Genomic DNA, 22611 nt, shown 5'->3' with positions numbered 1-22611 from the left:
TCAAAGCTGAGACTTGGGTGTTGGGGCTTTGAGAAGTCTAGGGGCTGAAGATTTTGAAGGAAACATCAAGAAACCAGACATTTCTCTATTTGAATCATGCATATCTTTGCAACCAGTCCCTCTCCCTTCTCAGGCTTCTCTTCCCTGAAGAGTTGATTTTTATTTTCATCCTACTTGGAGGGGAGGTATGGATGATAATAGTGACTCAATTCATGGCGGCATTTTCAAAGTCTGCTAGAGGTAGGTGTTTGGAGACTTGCATTTTGAGAAACAACTTCCTTCCTTCCTTGTAACCAGAGGTGGCCGTGATTCATCACAGGGTCCCCCCAGCTTCCTCTTTAGTCCTCTGATCCCTTTTAGTCCCCTGAGCATCTTCAAATAGGCTGCAGGCTTCTTGCGGGCAACCAGACTCCTTCTTCTCCATAGCCCTAGGGTACAGGCAGTGCCCGGTAGGTACCCAGTAGATGCTTAGTTAATATTTGTTGAGTCAGTGGTGCAGAAATGGATGTTTCCCAGTGTCTGCGTATTCCTTTTTGAATCACACCGTTGATAAAATGTGTTTTGTCTTAAAAGATCGCACTGTAATGAATATAGCGTACATTTGCAATGTAGGCCAAAAAAATGCTATTGTACCTATTAAGTGGTTGTATAAGCTTTTGTGAGCTGGCCTAGGAATTTCATCACTGTATATGTATTAGTTTTCTAGAAAAATTCATTCTAAGTCCCCCCCCCCAAATTTTTGCTCTGAAAGCATTTTAAATTTTGATCTATGTACACGTTTGGAAACCTTGTTACATTATGGTATTTTTCCTTAGTTGTAGAAACTGGAGTTTACTGAGTTTTAAAAAATACATTTGTGAAGTATTGGGTGTTGTATTAAAACAGCTTGGGGCTATTAAGAGTATCCGTTCACCCCCTGTGTTTACACTGTGGAGGACTACTACCGTGATCAAAAAGGAACATTTTCTGAGTTGCTGAGACCCAGTGTGGATCTTATACACCGACAAGTGAGCTCTTCACATTTTATTTTGTGAAGGCAGGAGCACTTGAAGAGATTTTCAAGAGAAGGAACTGGGAATTTTGTGGACAAAGTAAAAGAGGATTACTGCAGGAATAAATACATTGTTTTGGGGTTTGTTTGTTTTTTTCCATGTCTCAGGACTGAATCACTTTACAAGGGCTGTTGAGGGTCCTTACTGTTACTTTGACTCTTCGCTCCCTGGTCATTCATGCTGCAAGAATCCTAGTTTCCCACATTTCTTGTTGTGGCAGCCGTGGTCAAATCTGTCATCTTCTCTCCACACCTTTGTGTTCCTCAGGCACTGTACACTGTTCGATGACATCATTTTCCTTCTCAGTCATCTTTCATCACTCTGTTACTGACTAATAGAACTAGAAAACTTTGTCTTCATTCATGGGTATCTGATATTCCTTTTCAACCTTACTTTCTGCTAATAAGAAGCAGAAATGCTCCATGCCTGAGAGATTGGTCTACTAATGGATTCCTGCATTTGTTTTTCTCGTGCAGACACCTGTTCCTGCCTTCTGACTCCATACCTCCTTCAGCTTGACTGTTCTGTTTCCTGCCTGCTCTTCCACTTCCTCAGGGTCTTGGGTCCAGTGGTTCAGTCTTCTCTCTTTCCTATCTGGCAGACCCCTCCTGTTTTCACTTTGTTGCCTTTTTTTGTAAAATTTCATGCCGAGGAGGCGCCTGTGTGGCTCAGTGGGTTAAAGCCTCTGCCTTCGGCTCAGGTCAGAATCCCAGTGTCCTGGGATCGAGCCCCGCATCGGGCTGTCTGCTCCGCAGCAAGCCTGCTTCCTCCTCTCTCTCTCTGCCTGCCTCTCTACCTACTTGTGATCTCTGCTGTCAAATAAATAAATAAAATCTTTAAAACAAAACAAACAAAAAAAAATTCATGCCGAGTACCACTGGAGGGCACGCAGATGACATATTGGAGCTGAAGTCTCTAACCTTGGCTGGACAGGCAGTGTTGCCAGAGAATCTAGCCAGCTATTTCTTGCTCTTCTTTCAATGTTCTTCATTCTCCTCTGTACTTTTTTAAAAATTGTTTTTATTTATCTATCTGAGAAAGAGAGCAGCAGCAGAGGGAGAAGCAGGCTCCCCAGTGAGCCAGGAACCCGATGCAGGACTCTATCCCAGGACCCAGGATCATGACCTAAGCCAAACGCTTAACCTACTGAACCACTTAGGCACCCTGTCCTCTCTACTTCGAACCTAACATTGCCTCCATCACTTTCTCAACAGTGGGCTCAAGGCTGACCTTCAGAGTTAGATAAAAGCCAAAGTATAGGAACTCCAACTTCTTGCCTGCAAATCTAAGCTTTTTTTCTCACTGTTAACCATGGGAAAGTTACCCTCATTGTGAAGGGTTAGTCATGCTCTACTTTCCTCTCTTGGCCATTCATCTCTTTTTTACTCCCACTGTTTTTGCTACATTTGAAAGCCCTCCTTCGTACTCGTGGTATCTCCCCCTTTAACATTTACGCTTGCTCACTTGCTCGCCAGCTCTTTAGAGCCTGTTCTGTGGATATGGACATATCTTGAGCCTTCTACTTTACAGCTCATTTTCAGGAAAGAGTTGTCTCCATTATCTCCATTTTCATACCTTCTTTTCTTTGCTCAATTTATTGCAGTGTGATTTAAGAGCCTTAGCATGTCTCTAAAATTGTTCCCTTTAGTGTTACCAGCGACCTGCCAGATACTAAACTAACAGATATTTTTCAGAATTTATTAATCTCTTAGATCTCACCGGTTGCCACTGGCCACTCCTTTCCTCTTGACAAAAGCATTTTCTTGACCCATTCGACCCTACACGCTTAATTTTCAGGTGTCCTTTCTCGTTTTCCTTTGTGGATTGCTCTTCTTCCTGACGCTTGCAAATTGGTATTGATCATGGCCCTGCCTTTGGTCCACTCTTCCTTTTCTTAATACGCGTCCATCTACGGTGTTACCGAAATGACCATATCTGTGTCCGTGATACCCGGATGTGTATCCTCAGTTCCAATGTCTCTCTTGATGTGCAGCTTTGAACCATCCTGCGAATAGCACATATTTACTCAGAGATGAATAGCTCAGCATCCACATCAAAACTCATTCCTTCTCCTGTGGTAGCTAATTTAGGGAAGGGTTCTTAGCTCTCAGTCTGCCCAAGACATAAGCCTGAAAGTCAGCCCCACTCCTTCCTCCACATGTACTGATTGATGATGTCACTACCCTGCAGGGGTTTCTCATTACTCGGAGTAATCAAAGCTCTTGCATTTGGCTCATGTTCCTGTCATGATGTATTCCCTCAAACCTCTTCAGACACATCCTTTTCTTCTAATTCTGTTTTTAAATTTGAATATAATTGACACACAACATTGTATTAGTTGCCGGTGTCCGACATAGTGATTCGATATATATACGTATATTGCAAAACGAACACCACAGTCTCGTTAACATCCATCACCATCGTTACCGATTTTTTTCTCATGATGAAAATTTTCAAGATCTACTCTCCTGGCAACTCTCAAATATATACTACAATTATTATTAACTGTAATCACTGTGCTATACACAGACACATCCTTTTCAACCTGGAGCACTCTCTCCTTCATGTGAGAAAGAAAGGCCATTCTTTCCCTCCCTCCAGGCCTTTTAACTCTTTTCCCCCAAAATACTCATCTGTGAACCTGAATCCTCTGCTTGCTCTTCCCATATACACACCAGATTATAGAAAAAGGCATAGAGTCACTTTTTTGGATCAGCACTGTTTTCCCCAGCAGTTTCACTGTTTTCTGCCCAGTAGTTATTCCAGAATCAGTTTGTTAAATACCAATTTTAGTTATAACTCCAGAATTTTAGTGTAACAAATCTCAATATTTTTATTTAAGTTAAAATCAGAACATGAAATTGTGCTAGAAGGTTAAATGTTTTAGAATGGCTTCCAGAAAATTCAGTTACTTGTTTTTAGGTAATACCTTGGATACTGTAATGTGTCTGTCCTTTCAGATTCTTCAAGGCATAGCACTGAGAGAGAGGAAATGTACTTCTCTGAAGGTTCAGAATACGCTCCTTATGACTTCTCTCATTTTTAGTATCACTGAGTGCCTAACAATGACCCTAACCCTAACCTAGGGTCTGGGGTTAAGATGGTGAATGAAAACTAGCACTGCCTTTGTCCTCTAACACTCTGAGCCTCAAAGAGGGAGACAGACTTATTAAGATCACACATCAGAAGTTGGATTGAAAATTGTCACAAGTGCTTATGACTGAAATGTTCTAAGGATACATGTGAGTGCCGGTCAGTGATGCAAGATTCTTCTGAAGTTACAGTTTCCAGCATTTTTCATTTGTTTGTTTTTGGTTTTGGTGCTTCTGCAGATGAAGTCCAGGCTCTCATGTGGTGAGCAGGCAGTATGCTACTGCAGGAATCAGAGGGGAGATCCCACCGGTTAGGCAGCATTAGGAGCAAATCAGTAGCAGAGCTGACTGTGTGCCCAGGAGGCAGGAGAATCTGGTGAGAGATAACACAGGGCAGATAAAGTAAACGTGTTAGAATGCATCTTTTGATTTTTGTTTTGTTTTGTTTTATGGATATTTTCATCACAATGGAAAATTACATGTGGGAAAAAATTTAAATCAAATTGCATCTGAAAATGAATCATCTTTACATTATTTACCTTATGAAAATGGGAAAGAGTGACGGAACTGAAATGCTCGTAATTGAGAAGAATTAGTAATGGTGCAATTATAGTTTCACTTTAACAATGAATGGTCCTGAGAAATAAAAGACAATTTATAATTTTGTGTTACTTTCTACCAATAGTTTTATGGAAGTTGTTGGTTTTTTTTTTTTTTTTTTTTTAAGGTGGTTTTTTTTTTAGATTTTTTGTTTTTTTTCCTGTGAAAAAAGAAACTTAACTCTGCTGGTTAATGAGGGAGCAGCACTCATTCAAAAAGATCTTCCAACAATTAGGGTTACTTAAAAAGGCAGAATACTGCCATCTGTTGTTCACTGAAATTGTATTTAGGCTAAGCAAACAGAACCTCAGGTTCAAGTTTAAGAGCACTTCTCAATCTAACAGATCAAGGACCATCAAAATTAATCAGCTTTTATAAGTACATACTCATTTCAGAGATTTTTAATTTTTCTATATTCTAAACTCATGGTCAGTCAGAAAACCCAGTTTCTTCGACGAACAGAAATAATAATGCTTTCTATTTACATAGCAATTTATACTCTCCAAGCCTTCCTGCCTTCATTTCCACGAGCAGTCACAAGAACAGCTCCTTACCTGAATTCCTCATACTTTGACCAGCCGCCTCATCTTTTTCTAATTAGAAGAAACAGTCTGGAAGTCAAAGGCAGCTAAGGTTATCTTAGCAATATGGGCGCTTACTAGAGTAAGTGATTTAATAAGTATGTTTTATTTCCTAAATACAAAAACAATATTCTGTGTTAATTGTTATTTTTGAAGCTGTTGAGCAAATTTGCTAGCGTCTGGAAGATACTTAGAAAACAGAGGGACTGCTTTAACAATTTTTGGCTTAATTACAGATAGAGTATAGGGAAATCTCTAAGGCCACATGGCCACATACTATATCCTGTTTGGTAACATGGAGTGCTCTTTGAACGTCAAATGAGAAGGAAGTTAAGAATTCTCATAACTGCTGCATTTTGCTGTGCCTTACCTCTCACATAAGGGCGGCCCGCAGAGATGTTGGAAATCAGTTTGGTGAAAGGCCGTGTATGTTTTCCTCCTACTGTACGCATGTATTATCTTAAGGGGAAAATCCAAATGTAAACTCATATTCCCTACCAGAAAATTAAAATAAGCAAACATCTGCTTCCTTAGGATGGCATTTAGCCAGAGTCCAGCCTACAATGAGTTACTGCAAAATTTTCACATGATTTCATTTTTTAAAAATTTCCCAACCAACTTGAAGTCTAAAATTATAAATGGATCCTATGAAAGTATAAACACATATGCAATTTTGCTGGCTTGGAGGTCAGAACCAGTAATACACCAAAGACCATTTATCAATCCAGCTCACCTTCTAAGTGAATTTAGTACATTGGAGACCAAGCTGCTACTCCCTGGTACCACAGCCAGCCTCTCAGAGAAATATGTGGAGTGTTGGGGTGGCAAAGTGTGCTTTAGGGATGTGGGAGACCCCTCCCAAAAACCCAGCAGGCATCTTTTCCCAGCATTGAGGACCAAAGTTGGGTAAGAACCGGCCGAGTGACTTGTTCCTTTTATGTGTCATTCCTTACACTGTTTATTCCTCTTTTCTCCCAATTCCCTCTTCACCCTGAGAATATTCTTCCCATGCTATGTTTGCCTCCCAGGGTGCCTCCCAGGATGACTAAATAGAAAGGAAGGGTGGGGGGAACAACTTCCAACAATGGAGCTAAGATGCCTGCTTTTAGAATTCCTTTCACATACTGTGTTGTAAATTATACCAGTGCAATCAACCATATTAACTGAAACCAGGACTTTTGTACAATTACTTTCTGAGAGCCAAAAATTAATCTCAGAAGTCTTATAGTATATGGGAGGAGGGAGTGTGAGCTTTAGCTTTACCTAGAATAAGAAGTGAAAGTATTTGGGTTTGTGTTGTGGTGATTTGGTTTTGTTGATGAAGAAATGCTGTGTCTATGATGCATTCATTTGTGAACAAACTCCTGGCCCAGTTTATAAGGAAGACAAACACACGTGCATGTGCAGCCTTTACCACACAGTTTTTTTCAGTGCAGTAATAATAATGGTGGTAATATATAATATTTATCTAACATGCCCTGTGGGCCAAGCACCTCTGCTGAGGTCTTTATGTGCTGGACTTCATTTACTCATCAACAATACTATACAGTCAATATTATTATTACCCCTTGCTCAGAGATAAGAAAATGAATAAGGAAGATATATGAATTTTTTGAAAATCTCAGCAGATCCAACATTTGGATACTGGCAGACCAACTCTAGGTCTTCTGCTCTCAAAGGCACCAAGTACTAATTCATAAAATAAATATTTGGTATTGATGAATGAGTACAACTTCCTCTCTTTTTATCCCAGGTCTTTGTAACTTTGCTTTCCAACTTCTCCTATAGACAGACTTCTGTATTACATATACGATGAAGAAAGGCACATGTTCATTTTCGCACCCTGTGTGCTAATTCATAAACCAAACTTTATTTTCTCTTCTGGATTCAGGGGTGGTAATGAATAGCTATGATGTAACTATTTATTATAAATGGTTCCTTTCACTGAAGGACTTTCAAGTGAAGGGTGTTGGGTTTAAAATGGTGTGGAGCTCTCTTAACAGAACCAGGGCTGTTGTTGGTCTGTCATTTTTTAAAAAGTTTTAAAGCAGAGAATTCTACAACTTCGACCTGTATTTTACCTCTCATAATATATCTTAACTTACTGCATAGAAATATGCAGGCTTTCACAAATCTTTTGGATGAGGAGCCAAGAATGTTTCTCTTTGAGCACGTGTTCACCATATCAGTTGGAATGGAAAGTTCTCTTTCTTCTATGTACCACATGGTACTTCATTGTACACAACTGCTAGTTTCAAATTATTTCTCGCTGGAAGTGACTTAGGTACTTGAAAGCATTTTGAGTTCAAATGATAACCAATGATAGGTTATCATTTTCCTTTGCATGTTTACAGTCATACCTCCCCTACCTAATTTAACAGAAATCGATATTAGGACCTCACTTTGATGAAATGTATTTATGAAGTCTTTAAAGCTATTCAACTTTGTCTTTAAAGCAACTTTTTGGTTTCTTACTCATATTATCACTGGTTTATGGATATTATATTAGCCTAGGTAATTTATAGTGACAAAATACAACTGGCCTGAACAGATGTGGGACCAAAGGAAACTGATATTTGGCAAATGTACAGCTCAACTCTTGGGAGAAGAATTATGTAAAAGTTCCAGGGAATAGCCTCTACCCCCCACCCCCCCACCCCCACCCCCGATTGCTCAATGCATTTTAATGTAGAAAGGAGACAGCATCAGTGACTCAATCATAAGTTAAAGGTAGCAATGTGAAACAAAGAATTTTCTGTCTACATAATACTTTTTAAATTGTCTTTAAAAATTTTAAATGCTGCTAATGCCAGGAAATAAGTTCTAAAATCATTTCCTTCCTTCTTCTTTGATGTATGTGTTTATGTGTAGATGCAAAATGCTTTAGATTTATAGAATTGAAAAGGATCTTAGGAAGATCTAAGCCAGTTCTCTGATTTTGCAAGTGGGAGGAGCCTGTGTACCCCCAATGGATACAATATTGCCTAGAGTAAACCTTTGATTAGTTTTGGAAACCATGCTGAGTTAAAATATTAAACAACATGGCGGTCTGATTCAAGGCATACAGCATCTCAACTAGGTTATGTAGGTAATTGCCTTGATTCTGGTTCTTTGGCATTTGTAACCTATCTTTGGGTTTTATGTAGAGTTATGAAGAGAGATTTTTATACTGCTTCTAATTCTTCTTTTTTTCCCCAGTCAAAACAAATTAATCTCCAAAGCAAATGACTCATCAGATGATTCACTAATTCACTGACTCAGAAGACTTGAGAGTTATTATGTATCTTCCAGTTCTAAGCAAGGATGTATGCTTAGTTACAGGGATGAAATTTGATTAAATTATCAGTTTAATTTGATTAAGTTATCAGTTTAATCTTTGCTTCAAAATATGTAGGAGGAAGAACTATTCACTTCTATACCTTCTGTTGGAGGGAATTGGTGCTGCCTCCAACAGAATTCATCAGGAATTAGATGCATTACCGTCGCTCCATTTCCTATACCAGATAGCCGCCCTGATCATTTTGAACAGCAAATTGTTGTTGACCTCAGTGTTCCCAGTCCCTTTCTGATTTTTCCTGTGGGCAGCTTCTCATTCTTTAAATGAAATGGTGTTTGTTGGCTTCTTTGTTTTCATTCACCTTGTTCCTATGGTTATTTCCTAAAACTCTTCAACAATTATTCCTTTTAGAAATTCCCCATTTCTGAATAATATTTTTACAGAAACCCAAACACAGTGCTACATTAAATAATCTGGTATGCTACTTAAAGATATATAATTTTATTTTACATACATGCTGTGAGTTATTTGATCACCTGAATTCATTTGTTGGAATTTTTCAAAATTTGCCTCTTAGGGTAATTTTAGAAACTTGGGTGCCCTGCATGGAGGGCATATCCTTTGTGACTGCTGTACGTAAGCAGAGCTCTCCCTTTTATCATGCTAATAGTGTGATTTCAGAGTTTTAGTGCAGCAGTTGTAAGAGTGAAAACAAATTTCCTATAATTGAATTGTTAATACATGCCTATTCTAGGAGTTATGTTTAATGGTGTGTTTGTTGTTGTTTCTTTAACTTCTTATGTATAATTCCAGATTTTCCTGGCCTTTGGTTTATGATGCATAAAGTAACTTTGAAGCAATTAGATCATATTATATACCAAAGCATCTATGTATTCACATCCTGGAGTAGAGTAAAGTAAAGTGGAGTAAAATAGACTGGACAGAGATAACAGGGACAAGGGAAAATATTTTAAAAACTGGGTGCTTTGAAAAGTGGTGGATTTACCAGGAAAATCAGCTATTTTTACTTTAACATATAAAACCACACTTTCCTCGGCTGTTTATCAGACTTAAATTCTGGATTTTCTTTTTAAAGGTGGTGATCCAAATCTAGTTCTCATTTAAATAATGTCCAGGGAATTACACTTGCATCTTCTTAAATGTTATATATAACTATTCCTATCATAAGGAGAACTTGGAAAGTAGAATGTCTGATATTGCTTGGTCACTTTAAAAAAAAATTGTTTTATCTCTACCATAAAAAGACTCAACTGGTTTTATATTTCCCTACTGCACTCAAAGATGATTTCAGGCTGTTAACTTAAGACTTTCCTTTTAAAGTAGCTTTCATATAAACTTAACCTTTACTATTTATTAACACGAAGATTTCACCAGTTAAATGGAATATTTCTGAGTATTTATTGATATACCTAGAAATTTAGTTACATTATTTTCAAAGTTGGATAGGGTATGGCAATACCCTCTGTGTGAGTCACTCTTTTTTATATTTTGTATCATCGGACGAAAAAACTACCATCAACCAAAGCCCTTCTCTCCTAAAATTCCTTAATAGTTATTCCTTGGACTCTTCCGTGTCTTTATAACTTGCCTTCTGCTTATTGAAAGAGAGGCCCATCTGTCATGTGTGGTTAGTCTTGGCAATTTTGTGGCAAGCAAATCTGATTGTTGGTTTTAGATTTTATGCCTCATTGAAACCTTTAGTTACTTGAGCGAAAAAGTGGTGGTAACTTCTATGTGTGATGCAACTTTTGACTGTTGTACAGTTCTATTTTTGAATCAGAAAACTGGTGTAGCAAAGACCTGATTTCATTCGTGTATTAAATATACTTCATTAAAGTATACTTTTTCAAGAGTAAAAATGACCACTTTGGTTTCTTAGCCAATTCCAGCATGTATCATGTACTTCTCACTGGCATGAATATTGCTTTGTTTTTGCTTGAAGACCCTTGTTTTGACCAAAGCTATGGCATAAAAGGCATTAAAAACATAATGAATGTCTTTTCTAAATTCTTATCTAATGCTAACAATGGCTTAGGAGAATGAGTTCAGTTCTATTTGCATTTTAAAGTTACCTTAGAATTTTTAAGTTTTTTTTAGTATATCAGAAATGTATCTAGTACTTAAAAAGAAAATACATTACTAAAAAGTCATAAAATTAGAGAATTATAAAAAAAAAACTTATTCTCTCACCAATAGTTCATTAAAAATTATAATTCGAGTTACCAGTGAACATGCTCTACTTTTTCTTCAGGTTTGTAAATTTTGTTTAGTGAGAACATTTTGAGAAAAGCTCTTTAATTATTAATTACTGGAACATAAACTGTTAATTTCACTGTCAGAAAGTCTGAAAATATTATGTCCTAAAACAGTTTGACTTAAATTTTCATTTTTTATTTCCTTTAAAGGGAAATAGTGTAGTGACTTTTGATTTTAAGTTTATTAGAAAAGCATGGATAGGTGGGATGCCTGGGTGGCTCAGTTGGTTGAGCAGCTGCCTTCGGCTCAGGTCATGATCCCAGCGTCCTGGGATCGAGTCCCGCATCGGGCTCCTTGCTCCACGGGGAGCCTGCTTCTCCCTCTGACTCTGCCTTCCACTCTGCCTGTGCTCGCTCTCTCTCTCTCTCTGACAAATAAATAAATAAAATCTTAAAAAAAAAAAAGAAACGAAAAGCATGGATAGGTATAAATATTATTCTTTCAGAAGGTCATGCTGAGTGAGTTTTTTAGAAGCATCATAATTAGGGGTACAGTTGAAAATACGTGTTTCCGAAAGGGAATGTTAATTTACTTTGGTGGCATATCTTATGAATGTTTTTGAAGTTGACAGTGTAGGTGCATATGTGAAGGATGCATGATTATGTATCCTAAAACTATTAACATTACTCTTGAATTTTTATGTGGTCCGTCATGTGTATTTAGGCATCCAAACAGAAGAGCATGGCACAGTGAGTACCTAAAGCATTAAATAATTACAGATAGATATATTTAGGAACATCAGATTAAAAAGTTCAACATATATTTTGGAGTACTGGTTTAGCTCCTAAGCTCTAGAACCAGAGTATTTGTTTACAGTCTGATGATGCATGTCCCAGCTATCTGATCAGGGTTCTGGCAAGTTCTCTTTTACTAATAAAAATGAAGTTAGTAAATGAAGTACTTTGCAGACTTGTGTTGAGCAAATGTAACCTGCCACTATGATTATGATGGTTACTATTATTATTCCATAATAATACATATTATGGAATAATAATATATGACATAACTGCTCTATGTCATAAATTTATCCATTACTTATAGTTGGTCCAGGATTACATATCTTCATGTATGCTGGATGTTTTCATAATTTTTATATTTTTCTGATTATAAAAAATAATACATACTCGCTTTTTTGATGACATTTTTCCCCACCAGTGAATAATGATGTATTTTTTTCAAGTAAGTATTTATAGATCTACCCAAATCTTATAAAAAAAACTATATACCACCTCATTGTTATACTACAACTTTATTTGTATCATTTTTTTCTATCAATATGCATTTATGGCTGCATTCTCTGGTTGTTGTTAGAGAGATATTGTATCACTTTATGCCTTTGTCCTCGTATTTTTACATCTTTGGAGTTTTTCTTTAGACGTCTGTCAACCTTGTTTTCCTGGATCATAAAATATATACATTTAAGTGACAAATTGATAGATTCAGCAAAATGCCCTTCCACAAACACTGGGTTGTTTTGACTCACTGTTCACTTGCCCAAACTATAACTAATACTCGGTGCTCTCAGTCCTTTGTTATTTTGTCACTTCGATGAGTAAAAGTTTTCATTATGTTAATTTGTATTTTAAATATTAGGCAGACAAGTAAATTTATACATTTGATTATTTACATTGTGTTTGGGTTATTTGGTTATTCCTTTTACCAAAATTTGTCTTTTATTGATTTTTTTTTTTTAGAAGCTCTTCATTTGGATAGGTTTTGTCTTCTCTGTATGGCAAATACTTTCTCGTTGCTTTTTCTGTTTGCTTATGGTATATTTGCTTACATAGAAGCTTATGTCTTTAGATCTGCCAAACTGTCATATATTTCACTGACAGTTTATGAATTCATATTTTTTAAAATTTAATTTTTTTTTTTTTTTAGTGTTCCAAGATTCATTGTTTATGCACAATACCTAGTGCTCCATGCAATACATACCTTCCTTAATACCCACCACCAGGCTTATCCTTCCCCTGAACCCCTCCCCTCCAAAACTCTTAGTTTGTTTCTCAGAATCCATAATCTTTCATGGTTTGTCTCCCCCTCCGATTCTCCACAGCTCACTTCTCCTCATGTTCCTCACGTTATTCCTTATGCACCCCAAGTAAGTGAAACCATATGATAACTGACTTTCTCTGCTTGGCTTATTTTGCTCACATAATCTCGTCCAGTCCTGTCCATGTTGATACAAAAGTTGGGTAGTCATTCTTTCTGATGTAGGTATAATATTCCATGGTATATATAAACCATATCTTCTTTTTTTTTAAAGATTTTTATTTATTTATGTGAGAGAGGCATCGCAAGTAGGCAGAGAGGCAGGTAGAGAGGGGGAAGCGGGCTCTAGGATACGAACACTTGTTCCATTCCCCAGATTAGGGAAATTTTTATTCAGAATTTGATCAACTATATCTTCTAGTCTCCTTTTTTTCTCTGTCCTCTCAGAGATTCCAATAATTCTGATGTGGGAAGACTTCATGGCATCATTTATTTCACTAATTCTGTTTTCATGGCTTCTAAGCTGTTTGTTCCAGGCCTCTGCCTGATCCTTATTTTCTATGAGTCTGTCTTTTAGATCACTAATTTGATCTTCTGCCTCGGTTACCCTAACTGTTGAGAGTATTTAGATTAGATTGGATCTCACTGATAGCATTTTTTTAGTACTGCCAGATCAGCCCTCATTTCTACCCTTAAAGAGTCTATGTTGCCCCTAGTGGTCTTCTTCAACCTAGTCGTTGCCTGGATAATTGTTACCATGAATTCCCTTTCCAACATACTGTTTATGTCCATATCCAATACTTCTGTGGCAGAGAGCACAGTCTCTGAATTTTTCCTTTGTTGGGTGTTCCTCCTCCTAGTCATTTTGGTGAGAGGTGGTTGAGGGTATATATAGCCGAATATGTCAGCCGCGATCTAGGCAAGGTGCTCCCTTTCGAATGTATACAGCATTGCATTTGGTCCTTCCAGCAAGTCCACAAAGTAATGTTGGTGTTATTTTCTCAGGGAAAAAACAAAGAACTGGGCATGGGAAAATCAAAGAGTCATCAAATAATCAGGATCTGTTTGAGAGAATCTTCCTGAGAAAGTGAGGAGACCCTCAAGTTTGAAGTCACATTATTTTTTAACATTCCAGCATTATAACTTAAGCCCTGCTCTTTCTTTTAATAAACTTATAATCATATATGTTTAAATTTTCATCTCTCTGAAGTTTATCTTTAAGTCTGTTGTGAAAAAATGACTAAATTTTTCTTCCAAATACATAGCCAAGCTTTTAATAGTCTTTTATTGAAAAACTCCAGAATTACAATTTTTATACTCTTATCAGTATTGAGCACTTAAAGTTGCCAGCACAGTATTGAGTGCTTTACGTTTATTATCCCTGTTCTTAGAATTACCTTCTGAAGCTGGTGCTATGACTGTATCTACTTTATAGATGCAGAAATCCCCGCACGGGATCTTAGTGACTTGCCGGAGATCATGCAGCTGGAAAGTGGTAGGGTTAGGAGTCAGAATTTAGACGTAAGTAGCCTAGCTCCAGAAGTTGCACCCTGATTGCTAATTGCATTGAGGAGTTATGTGGGTTCCTTGTGCCTCTTCCTGTGGCAACTTCCAGTATTCGTGGTCTTCTGTATGCGGTCTTGAAGCTTCATCTACCTTCTTGGCCTTGTCTCTGCCCATACTCTCCCTTGCTGTCATGCCTTCCTGCTGGCATTCTGGCTCGAGCAGTAGAGTGGGGAACAATCCTGCCCTCTGTTTTTTATGCTTTCCTTTCTTCAGCAAAGAGAGTGTAAGGACTCTTGGTCTGATGGGCATTTTAGAAAATAGGATAGAGGTGCCACAGGATACCAGAACTAAAATTACTGTTCTTACGAACAACAAGAAGAGGGATAACATGTGAATCTGATCAAAAGCCAAAGGCTTTTGGGGCCTGTTACATTAATTAAGTAACTTCCATGGGGCACCTGGGTGCCTCGGTCAGTTAAGCATCTGCCTTTGGCTCAAGTAATGATATCAGGGTCCTGGGACCAAGCCCCACATTGGGCTCCCTGCTCAGCAGGGAGTCTGCTTCTCCCTCTCCTTCTGCCCCTCCCCTCTTCGTGTGTGTGCGCTTTCTCTCTCTCTCTCTCTCTCTCTCTCTCAGGTGAATAAATAAAATCTTAAAAAAAAAATACCATATACCAGGCTTAACTGTCACATTAAAATATTACTAAAATTAAAAGTTTGCAGTATACTAATTTTATTTTTAGAATGAAATTTCTAAATAACATGCATTAAAATACTGAGCTCTTTACAAGGAATGGCTGATAGGAAGTTTTTTCCAATTCACTGAAACTTATTGCTTTTTTTTTTCTTTTTTTAAGATTTATTTATTTTAGAATGAAGGAGGGGGAGAGAGTGTGAGGGGTGGGAGGAGCAGAGGGAGAGGGAGAGAGAATCTCAAGCAGACTCCCTGCTGAGCACAGAGCCAAATGCAGGGTTGGATCCCAGGACCCTGAGATCACAACCTGAGCTGAAACCAAGATTCGGAAGCTTAACTGACTGAGCTGCCCAGGCACCTCAACTTTTTGCCTTTTAAAAGCTAGTGTTTATCTTTTTAATTTCTTCAAATATGCCCCGCCCCTCCCAAAGTTACAACATTAAAAAACATGCTATGACTGCCAAAATGGCAAAAGCCATGGCAAATTTTGGCAAAATTTGAAACAGAAATGGGATTTGAATGTTCCTTTACTGCAACTTGAAAGAGTTAGTCAGCCCATTTTTTGGAAAAAGCCCCCTTTTAGTGTGTGCACCTTCAGCTTCAGGCCTTTTCTCACTTGAGTGTTAATCTGTTTGGTGTCTCAGTCCTCAGGAACCAGTATTACTGTGGATATTGCCGTGATGGGGGAGGCTCACGGCCTCATTACTGACCTCCTGGCAGACCCTTCACTGCCCCCCAACGTCTGCACATCCTTGAGGGCAGTGAGCAACCTGCTCAGCACCCAGCTCACCTTCCAGGCGATTCACAAGCCCCGCATGAATCCTGCTGTTTCCTTCAGTGACAATTACACCTGTTCTGATTCTGAGGAAAGCTCTGAAAAAGACAAGCTGGCTATTCCCAAGGTAAGTGTGAATGACCTATCCCTAGAAAGGTTAAACGTCTTCTTTTGCCTTCTAGGTCTGTTTCTTGTCATCCCCAGATCCAGATTCATCTCAGTGACTCAGTGAAGATATGTTGATTGTGGACATCAATGTAATAAAAATTTAAACATAAAGACTTGTGTCCTGATACCTTATAGCTTTCTATAAATGAAAGTTTAACTTTTTTTCTTTTTTCTTTTTTTTTTTTTTTATTTAAATTCAGACTCTGAAGAAGTTTTTACTTCCATATGCCAGACTCTGTTTTGTGAGACAGGAATGTAGCCATGAGGGTTGGAGACAGGCAAAAGTCCCTGCTCCCTCTCATGTGGTTCTATTTAAAATCCCTTGCCCTCGAAAACCCCAAGATCGGCTGCTCATGATTCCTTTGTGTGATAACGTTCACAGTATCCTCCTGGGTTTCCCAAATCCAAGACGTTTTGAACGCAAACTGTTTTAATTGATTTTGGATGACTTCAAGTAAAAGATGGCCTTAGTGATTTGTAAATCCCTTCTTTTTATGTGTAAGATGTAAGAGTATTACAAATGTAAGCTGTAGGAAATGGGATCCTACAACCAGCTTAGACCTTGCGTTAGTTGAAAATGGGTTATTTTAAAGACTGAAAAAATCAGAATTTAAGTCCTTTCCAGCATGTCTTGCATGGTTATGTGTTTGGTAAACAGGCATCTGTCCTCTCAGGCTGGTGGTCAGTCAGGAGCACCCATGACTTAGCTTTTGTGAGTCTCTTGTCTCAGGAATGTGTGTTGCACACAATTTAGTCAATTAGGTATTTACATAATTTTCTTGGAACATCTTCTCTGGGAAAGGTATGGCTAAGCATGATGTGACAGTCAAGGAATAGAGATTAACTGATTCCTTTCAGTGTCAGAATAGACATGAAGTTAGTGAGATTTTTAGGCATCAGTCCTGGTATTTACAGGGCTTGACCTTTTCTCTTCCTTTTGAATTACCTTCAAAGATGCATATTCAGATCTTTAAGAAATATGGGAAACTAGTATCTGAGCTATTCTTGAATCTCAAGGTGCCATATACCTCTCAAAAGCTTTTGTTACCTTCAGGAAACCAGGATTCATCTTTGAAGAGAATGGCTCAATGATTGGTCTCTTGGGGGTAACTAGTAACAATTAAAAATGGGTCAAGCTTCTACCTATTAGTACTATATTGTTGTAGTTGTATTAGAAGACTACCTTCCTTTTAATTTTTAAGTTGAAGGCCCTCTTCAGAGTGCTGGTACTCATCCTGGTAAGCTCAGACTCTTGCCTCCCTGCCATTGATGCCACATACCCTGTTTAGGATATCACAGGAGAAGTAGTTATGAGAGGGTTGCAGGTCAACTGACAGACTCTTCTGTTGGTACTGATGGTATTACCCTTATGCCTGATGTCTAAGTCATGCTAGTCCCAAGAAAAGTGGTGCGTTTTGTGAGTTATGCTCTTACCTTCAGCTCCAGGCTTTTGCAAGTCAAGAAATTAAAATGAAATTAATAAACACTTTGGTGTGGAGACTGTCTTGCTAGAAGGTAAAAATTAATCCATGCCCCAAACAAATGACTTTTGAGAAAAAGGCTTTTGCCCAAAATAACTAATACAATATATGATAAGTGTGTATATCCTATTGCACTGAGGTAACTGTAAAGTTTTCCCAAAGGTAAATGACTCTCATTCCTAGAATTCCACATTACAATCAGCATTTAAATAAAGATCCCCAAACATTAATTTTATAATATTCATTCTTTTATTGAATTCCTGAGCTCCCAGTTTTTAGATAGGTAACATTCAGCCACTGTAGTTTAATAAAGTCACTTCCAATTAAAAACCCATTTTCTCCCATTGTATTATATAGAAGTCAGTGATCAAAAATATGCTTGGTAATAAAATCACTCCTTCTTTCTAGCGCCTGAGGAGGAGTTTGCCTCCTGGTTTGTTGAGACGAGTTTCGTCGACTTGGACAACCACCACCTCAGCCACAGGCCTCCCCACTTTGGAGCCTGCGCCTGTACGGAGGGACCGGAGTGCTAGCATCAAACTGCAGGAAGCATCTCCATCAAGGTTAGGCAATGCTCCTGTTGGTTTCACATCTCTTAGAGAAGTTATGTAAATAAATTCCTTTATAAAGGAATTACATACATAAATTCCTTTATAAAGGTATTACATTAATAAATTCCATTATAAAGGAATTACATACATAAATTCCTTTATGTATATAAATCCCTTTATAAAAGAATTGTAAATTACAGAAGAAGAGTGGCCCAACAATTTATGTTTGGCTGGAGGCCAGCTTTGAAAATGAAGGTATATGGTTTAAATGCAAAGGACTCTACAGATTAACATCAGATAATAGGCTTAAATTGTATTGCTTGGTCTTAAATATAAATGGGAACAGTGACTTGAGGTAATGCTGAAAGACCCCTCCCCTAGAAGATAGATAGGATAACTAACCGCTTGTTTCCTTTTCTGTGAACCGCTGGCTTTTAGGCGTAGATTAGGTTATTAATTGCGTGATTAATTGCTCTCTTGCCCTTCTGTAACTGCTTGGCTTATAGAAATAATAGGGACGCCATGATGGCATTCCTACCTTCCCCCTTCTTGTTCCCCCTTCCCGCCTCTCTCTTCGCGCGCGCGGGTCCTTAGAGCCAATCAGCAACTCCACGTATGCCTTTTTCAAAAGTTCTAACTGTCAACCAATCAGTTGCGCCCCACCCAAAACTTGTTTGTACCTGTCTATAAAAACCCGGCACCACCCCAGCCGGGTGTGCTCAGCTAGCAGGAGCTGCTGACCACCCACAGGTGCCTGCGTAACAATAAAGAACCTCTTGCTGATTGCATCCAGTGGCAGTGTTGGATTCTTGGGTAAGGGGATCCGCGGGTCTTTCAATGCCTGCCAGTGTGACAGGAAGGGAAGAGGGAGCAAGCTCAGAGTAGTGGTAAGCTAGATTTTGCCTAGCCTGAGATTGATACTGAGATTCTGAAATCGGAAGCATCCAACCTGACATTTGTAAATTGCTGTTAGAGTTTCCCCAGCCCACCAGACCTGTTATCCTAGCATTATATGAAAGGCAAAAGATCAGATCAGAAGGTAGATCATTATCCTAAGAGCGCCTGTATGTTCAAACATTTGGTAATCTAAAGTTTAGTTAGACAGAGCACAAACTGGTAGCTGCCAGAAACAGGTGGGGGAGGGGGGTGGAGTATGCCAGATGGGTAAAGGGGATTAAAAGGTACAAACTTTCAGCTTTAAATAATTATCATGAGGATATAACATCAGCATGGTAACTATAGTTAATAATATAATAATAATAATAATACAGCATTATTTTATATTATCACCATGCTGTATCGCACATTTGAAAGTTGCTAAGAGTAATCTTAAAAGTCCCCATCACCAGAAAAAAATTTTTGTTAACTGTGGGGTGATGAATGCTAACTAGACTTATTTTGTGATTACTTCATAATATGTACAAATATCGAATCCCTATGTTGTACACCTGAAACTAACATATAAATTATATCTCCATTTAAAAATAGAACAAACTTTATTTAGCATATTAATTACAATTTTACAAAATGATTTCAAAGCCAGAATTACCAAAGCTAAAGGAAAGGTCGTGTTAAGATCTAGAAAGACTTTTGAAGAAAACAATATTGTGTTTGTCCTTTTCTGTTTAGAATAAAAAGAGCATGCTTTATATGAATTTTGAGAACATTTCCTATATGATTTTAGGTTTTTGAACGTTTGCATCAGTTTTATTAATGACCCTGAAGAAAATGACTGAAAAATAAACCATATCGTTGTTGAACTCCATGATGGCAATATTACAAGTGGTTTTCTCCTGAACTTGGACTTGAATAGAAATAAAGCACCATTTGAGATTGATTTAAACCCAAGCATGCGTTTAATGACTGCTAACTTTTCTTTGTCATTTAAAAATATGTATAACTGGTGTCTTCCATAATAACATTGATAGGCTAATGAACCTCTAGAATCAGAAGGAAACTCAAATGATTCTTTCTTTAACATATCAGTGTAATTCCACTCCAACTGATTACCTGGGTTTTCGTAAAACTTCAAATGCTACCACAGGAGGAGGTTACCTAATTTGTTTTGTGGACATTTCCTGAAGGTCAGATTATAGGTCCTTAGGGATATTTTCCTCTGAAAATATTGGCTGTGGTCAGTGTCTACAGCAGTGAATACTTAGAGGTGATAGTGGATCCTCATTACATGTTTGTTCCTTAAGAAAATGAATTTTGTTCTCAGTATATATCTTTATTTTTTTTTTTTTAAAGATTTTATTTATTTATTTGACAGAGAGAAATCACAAGTAGACAGAGAGGCAGGCAGAGAGAGAGAGAGAGGGAGGCAGGCCCCCTGCTGAGCAGAGAGCCTGATGTGGGACTCGATCCCAGGACCCTGAGATCATGACCTGAGCCGAAGGCAGTGGCTTAACCCACTGAGCCACCCAGGCGCCCCTCAGTATATATCTTTAGAGAGGCTGTTTTACCAACACACCTTGCCAAGATTTCTGTCATAGAATATAGTTAGTGCTCCATGATTTTCTTAAAATACAGTGACTCTGCAAAAAAATCCATTTGTGCCTAAATGTCTCCTTTCTTTCTGTAATGGTTTGTTACTTCTGGTCAAATTTCATTTCTCATACTTTTTTCTTCTTAGTTAAATGACATTAGGGACTGTAATAGAAATTATCATGAGGAGAGTTTCAAGAACTTTTATGAGCTTAACTCCCAGGGATCCTGTCATCCTGCTTGATGAAATAAATACTCATAATCAAATATTTTCAAAATAGATATGGAAGAGCATCTAACCCCACTCATTTTCTTTGTCCAAGAAATACAGCTGTCTTGCCTGAGTATACATTTTTCCCCTGTCTGATTTAACTATTCCCTTATCTCACAGTCCTATAAATGTCCTAGTTACAAAATCTGAAAATGATGCAAATTTTCACCATTATGAAGAAATGAAATTCATTCTGAAGAGATTTGGAGGGAAAACCATATGTAAGTGGCAATAGTACCACCATTAAATACAGCTGGTTTTGGTTGACTCCTTAATCATGGGGAAAACAGTGGAAAGGTAGCCACAGATTGTCTCCAGCCCTGAGTGTAAACCAAAGTTAAAACTTAGGAGACTGATTGGTAACACTATTAGTTGATTTCAAAACTGATTAGAGGTTTAGCTCTTGTAGTCTCTTTCTCCTTCAACCCTTTTGTTTCTTTCTTTCGTCCTGTGTGTCTTTCTGTTGAGGACTTTGAGGACTGCAGTGATCAAAAGAACAAGAGTGGGAATTGAAAATTAGGCACAGTCCTCAGCTTACATGCCCTTTAGTATTTAGCTGGCTGATTGACTCCTGGGTAGTTTTAACTACAGCCACGTAGAAAGGACACTAGACTAAGGATCAGAAGGACCTTGGCCCTGCCATTTGGAGATGTATGTCCTGAGAAGCAGGTCCTTGTCTGAGCCTCTGAACCTGCTGCAAGGAATCCTTAGGAGAGGGGAACTGTGGCACAGTGGAGAGGTAGAAGCATACCGGTGGGTGCTTCAAAAAAAAAAGGGGGGGGGGGCTTGAGATAAATCAAAAAGTCTGAAATAAGTCATAATCTAGTCATTCCAACTCAGCTTTGGAACTGAGCCCTTTCTCTGTATAATAGGCAGAAAGGAAGATGTAAACTTGGTTGAAAAACAAACAACAAGCAAAAACTTAGGGGATCTGGTAAGACTTTTCAGACATAGGATGAAGTTGTTACCAGGAGAACTAAGATTATCATATCTACTTTTGTGGAAGGGGATTGAGATCTTCCACAGCAGATATATAGAAAATTTTCCCTTTTTCAGAATGAGGTGACCAAGTAAAGGTTTCCCTAAGCTACTTTTGGCTATGAACCTGAATTATTACATACATATTCATGAGATCTAAACAGGAATCCAAAAGGTGAAGGTCAATACAAAGCTGAAAACTGTTGCAATGACCACAGAAAGCAATATATTTTAAAACGCCAGGAAATTATAATGCACATATACATAATAAATAATAATAAATAGTAAAGAGTATAAAAGGAGCATCGTGGCATTCATAACTAATGTAGGTTCCCTGCATCTTAAATAATGCAATTATCAATGTTTAGAAGATCTAAGAGGAACATGATTACAGTAGTACAGTAAGAAGGGCCTGGTTCCTACTAACTGGATAAGTAGGAAAGTTCTTTCCTCTTTTATCAACCCAGTATGTTTAATGCCTCAATGTTGTCTCCCTGCAGCAGAAACTGAGCTCAGATAATGTATTATTTCATTTGGAAGTAAAGTGGTCCTGTCACTGAACCTAGACCATGACTCAGATTGGCAAGCCAATTATGGAAATGGTGACTGCATTCTAGCAAGATCTGTCCCGGTAATTGACGAATAATTTCTTCATTTTTCTTTCTGCTCTGTCTTCATAGTGCTGTTAGTCCCGATTCTTGGAATACCCCAGTGATGATGACCCTCACCAAAAGCAGATCCTTCACTTCAACCTATGCTGTTTCTGCAGCTAACCATGTAAACTCAAAAAAGCCAGGTTAGTATTCTGTTGGGAGAAGAGTTCATACTC

At 38.1% G+C, this 22611-nt stretch overlaps 1 protein-coding gene across 1 annotated transcript in view; it reads left to right on the top strand.

The window, feature by feature from the left end:
- The window catches only part of PDE3A (phosphodiesterase 3A), a 318877-nt gene that overhangs the window by 241006 nt on the left and 55260 nt on the right, over positions 1 to 22611 (top strand). The window contains exons 3-5 of the mRNA XM_059185916.1: positions 15716 to 15973; positions 17904 to 18058; positions 22463 to 22578. Coding sequence (XP_059041899.1) covers positions 15716 to 15973; positions 17904 to 18058; positions 22463 to 22578 — 529 coding nt within the window. The remainder of the gene's footprint in view (positions 1 to 15715; positions 15974 to 17903; positions 18059 to 22462; positions 22579 to 22611) is intronic.

This window comes from Mustela lutreola, chromosome 8 (genome assembly GCF_030435805.1).
Source record: "Mustela lutreola isolate mMusLut2 chromosome 8, mMusLut2.pri, whole genome shotgun sequence".
NCBI classification, from domain to species: domain Eukaryota; kingdom Metazoa; phylum Chordata; class Mammalia; order Carnivora; family Mustelidae; genus Mustela; species Mustela lutreola.
Note: the sequence above shows the minus strand (reverse complement) of the source record. Positions and strands in the feature narration are given on the sequence as shown.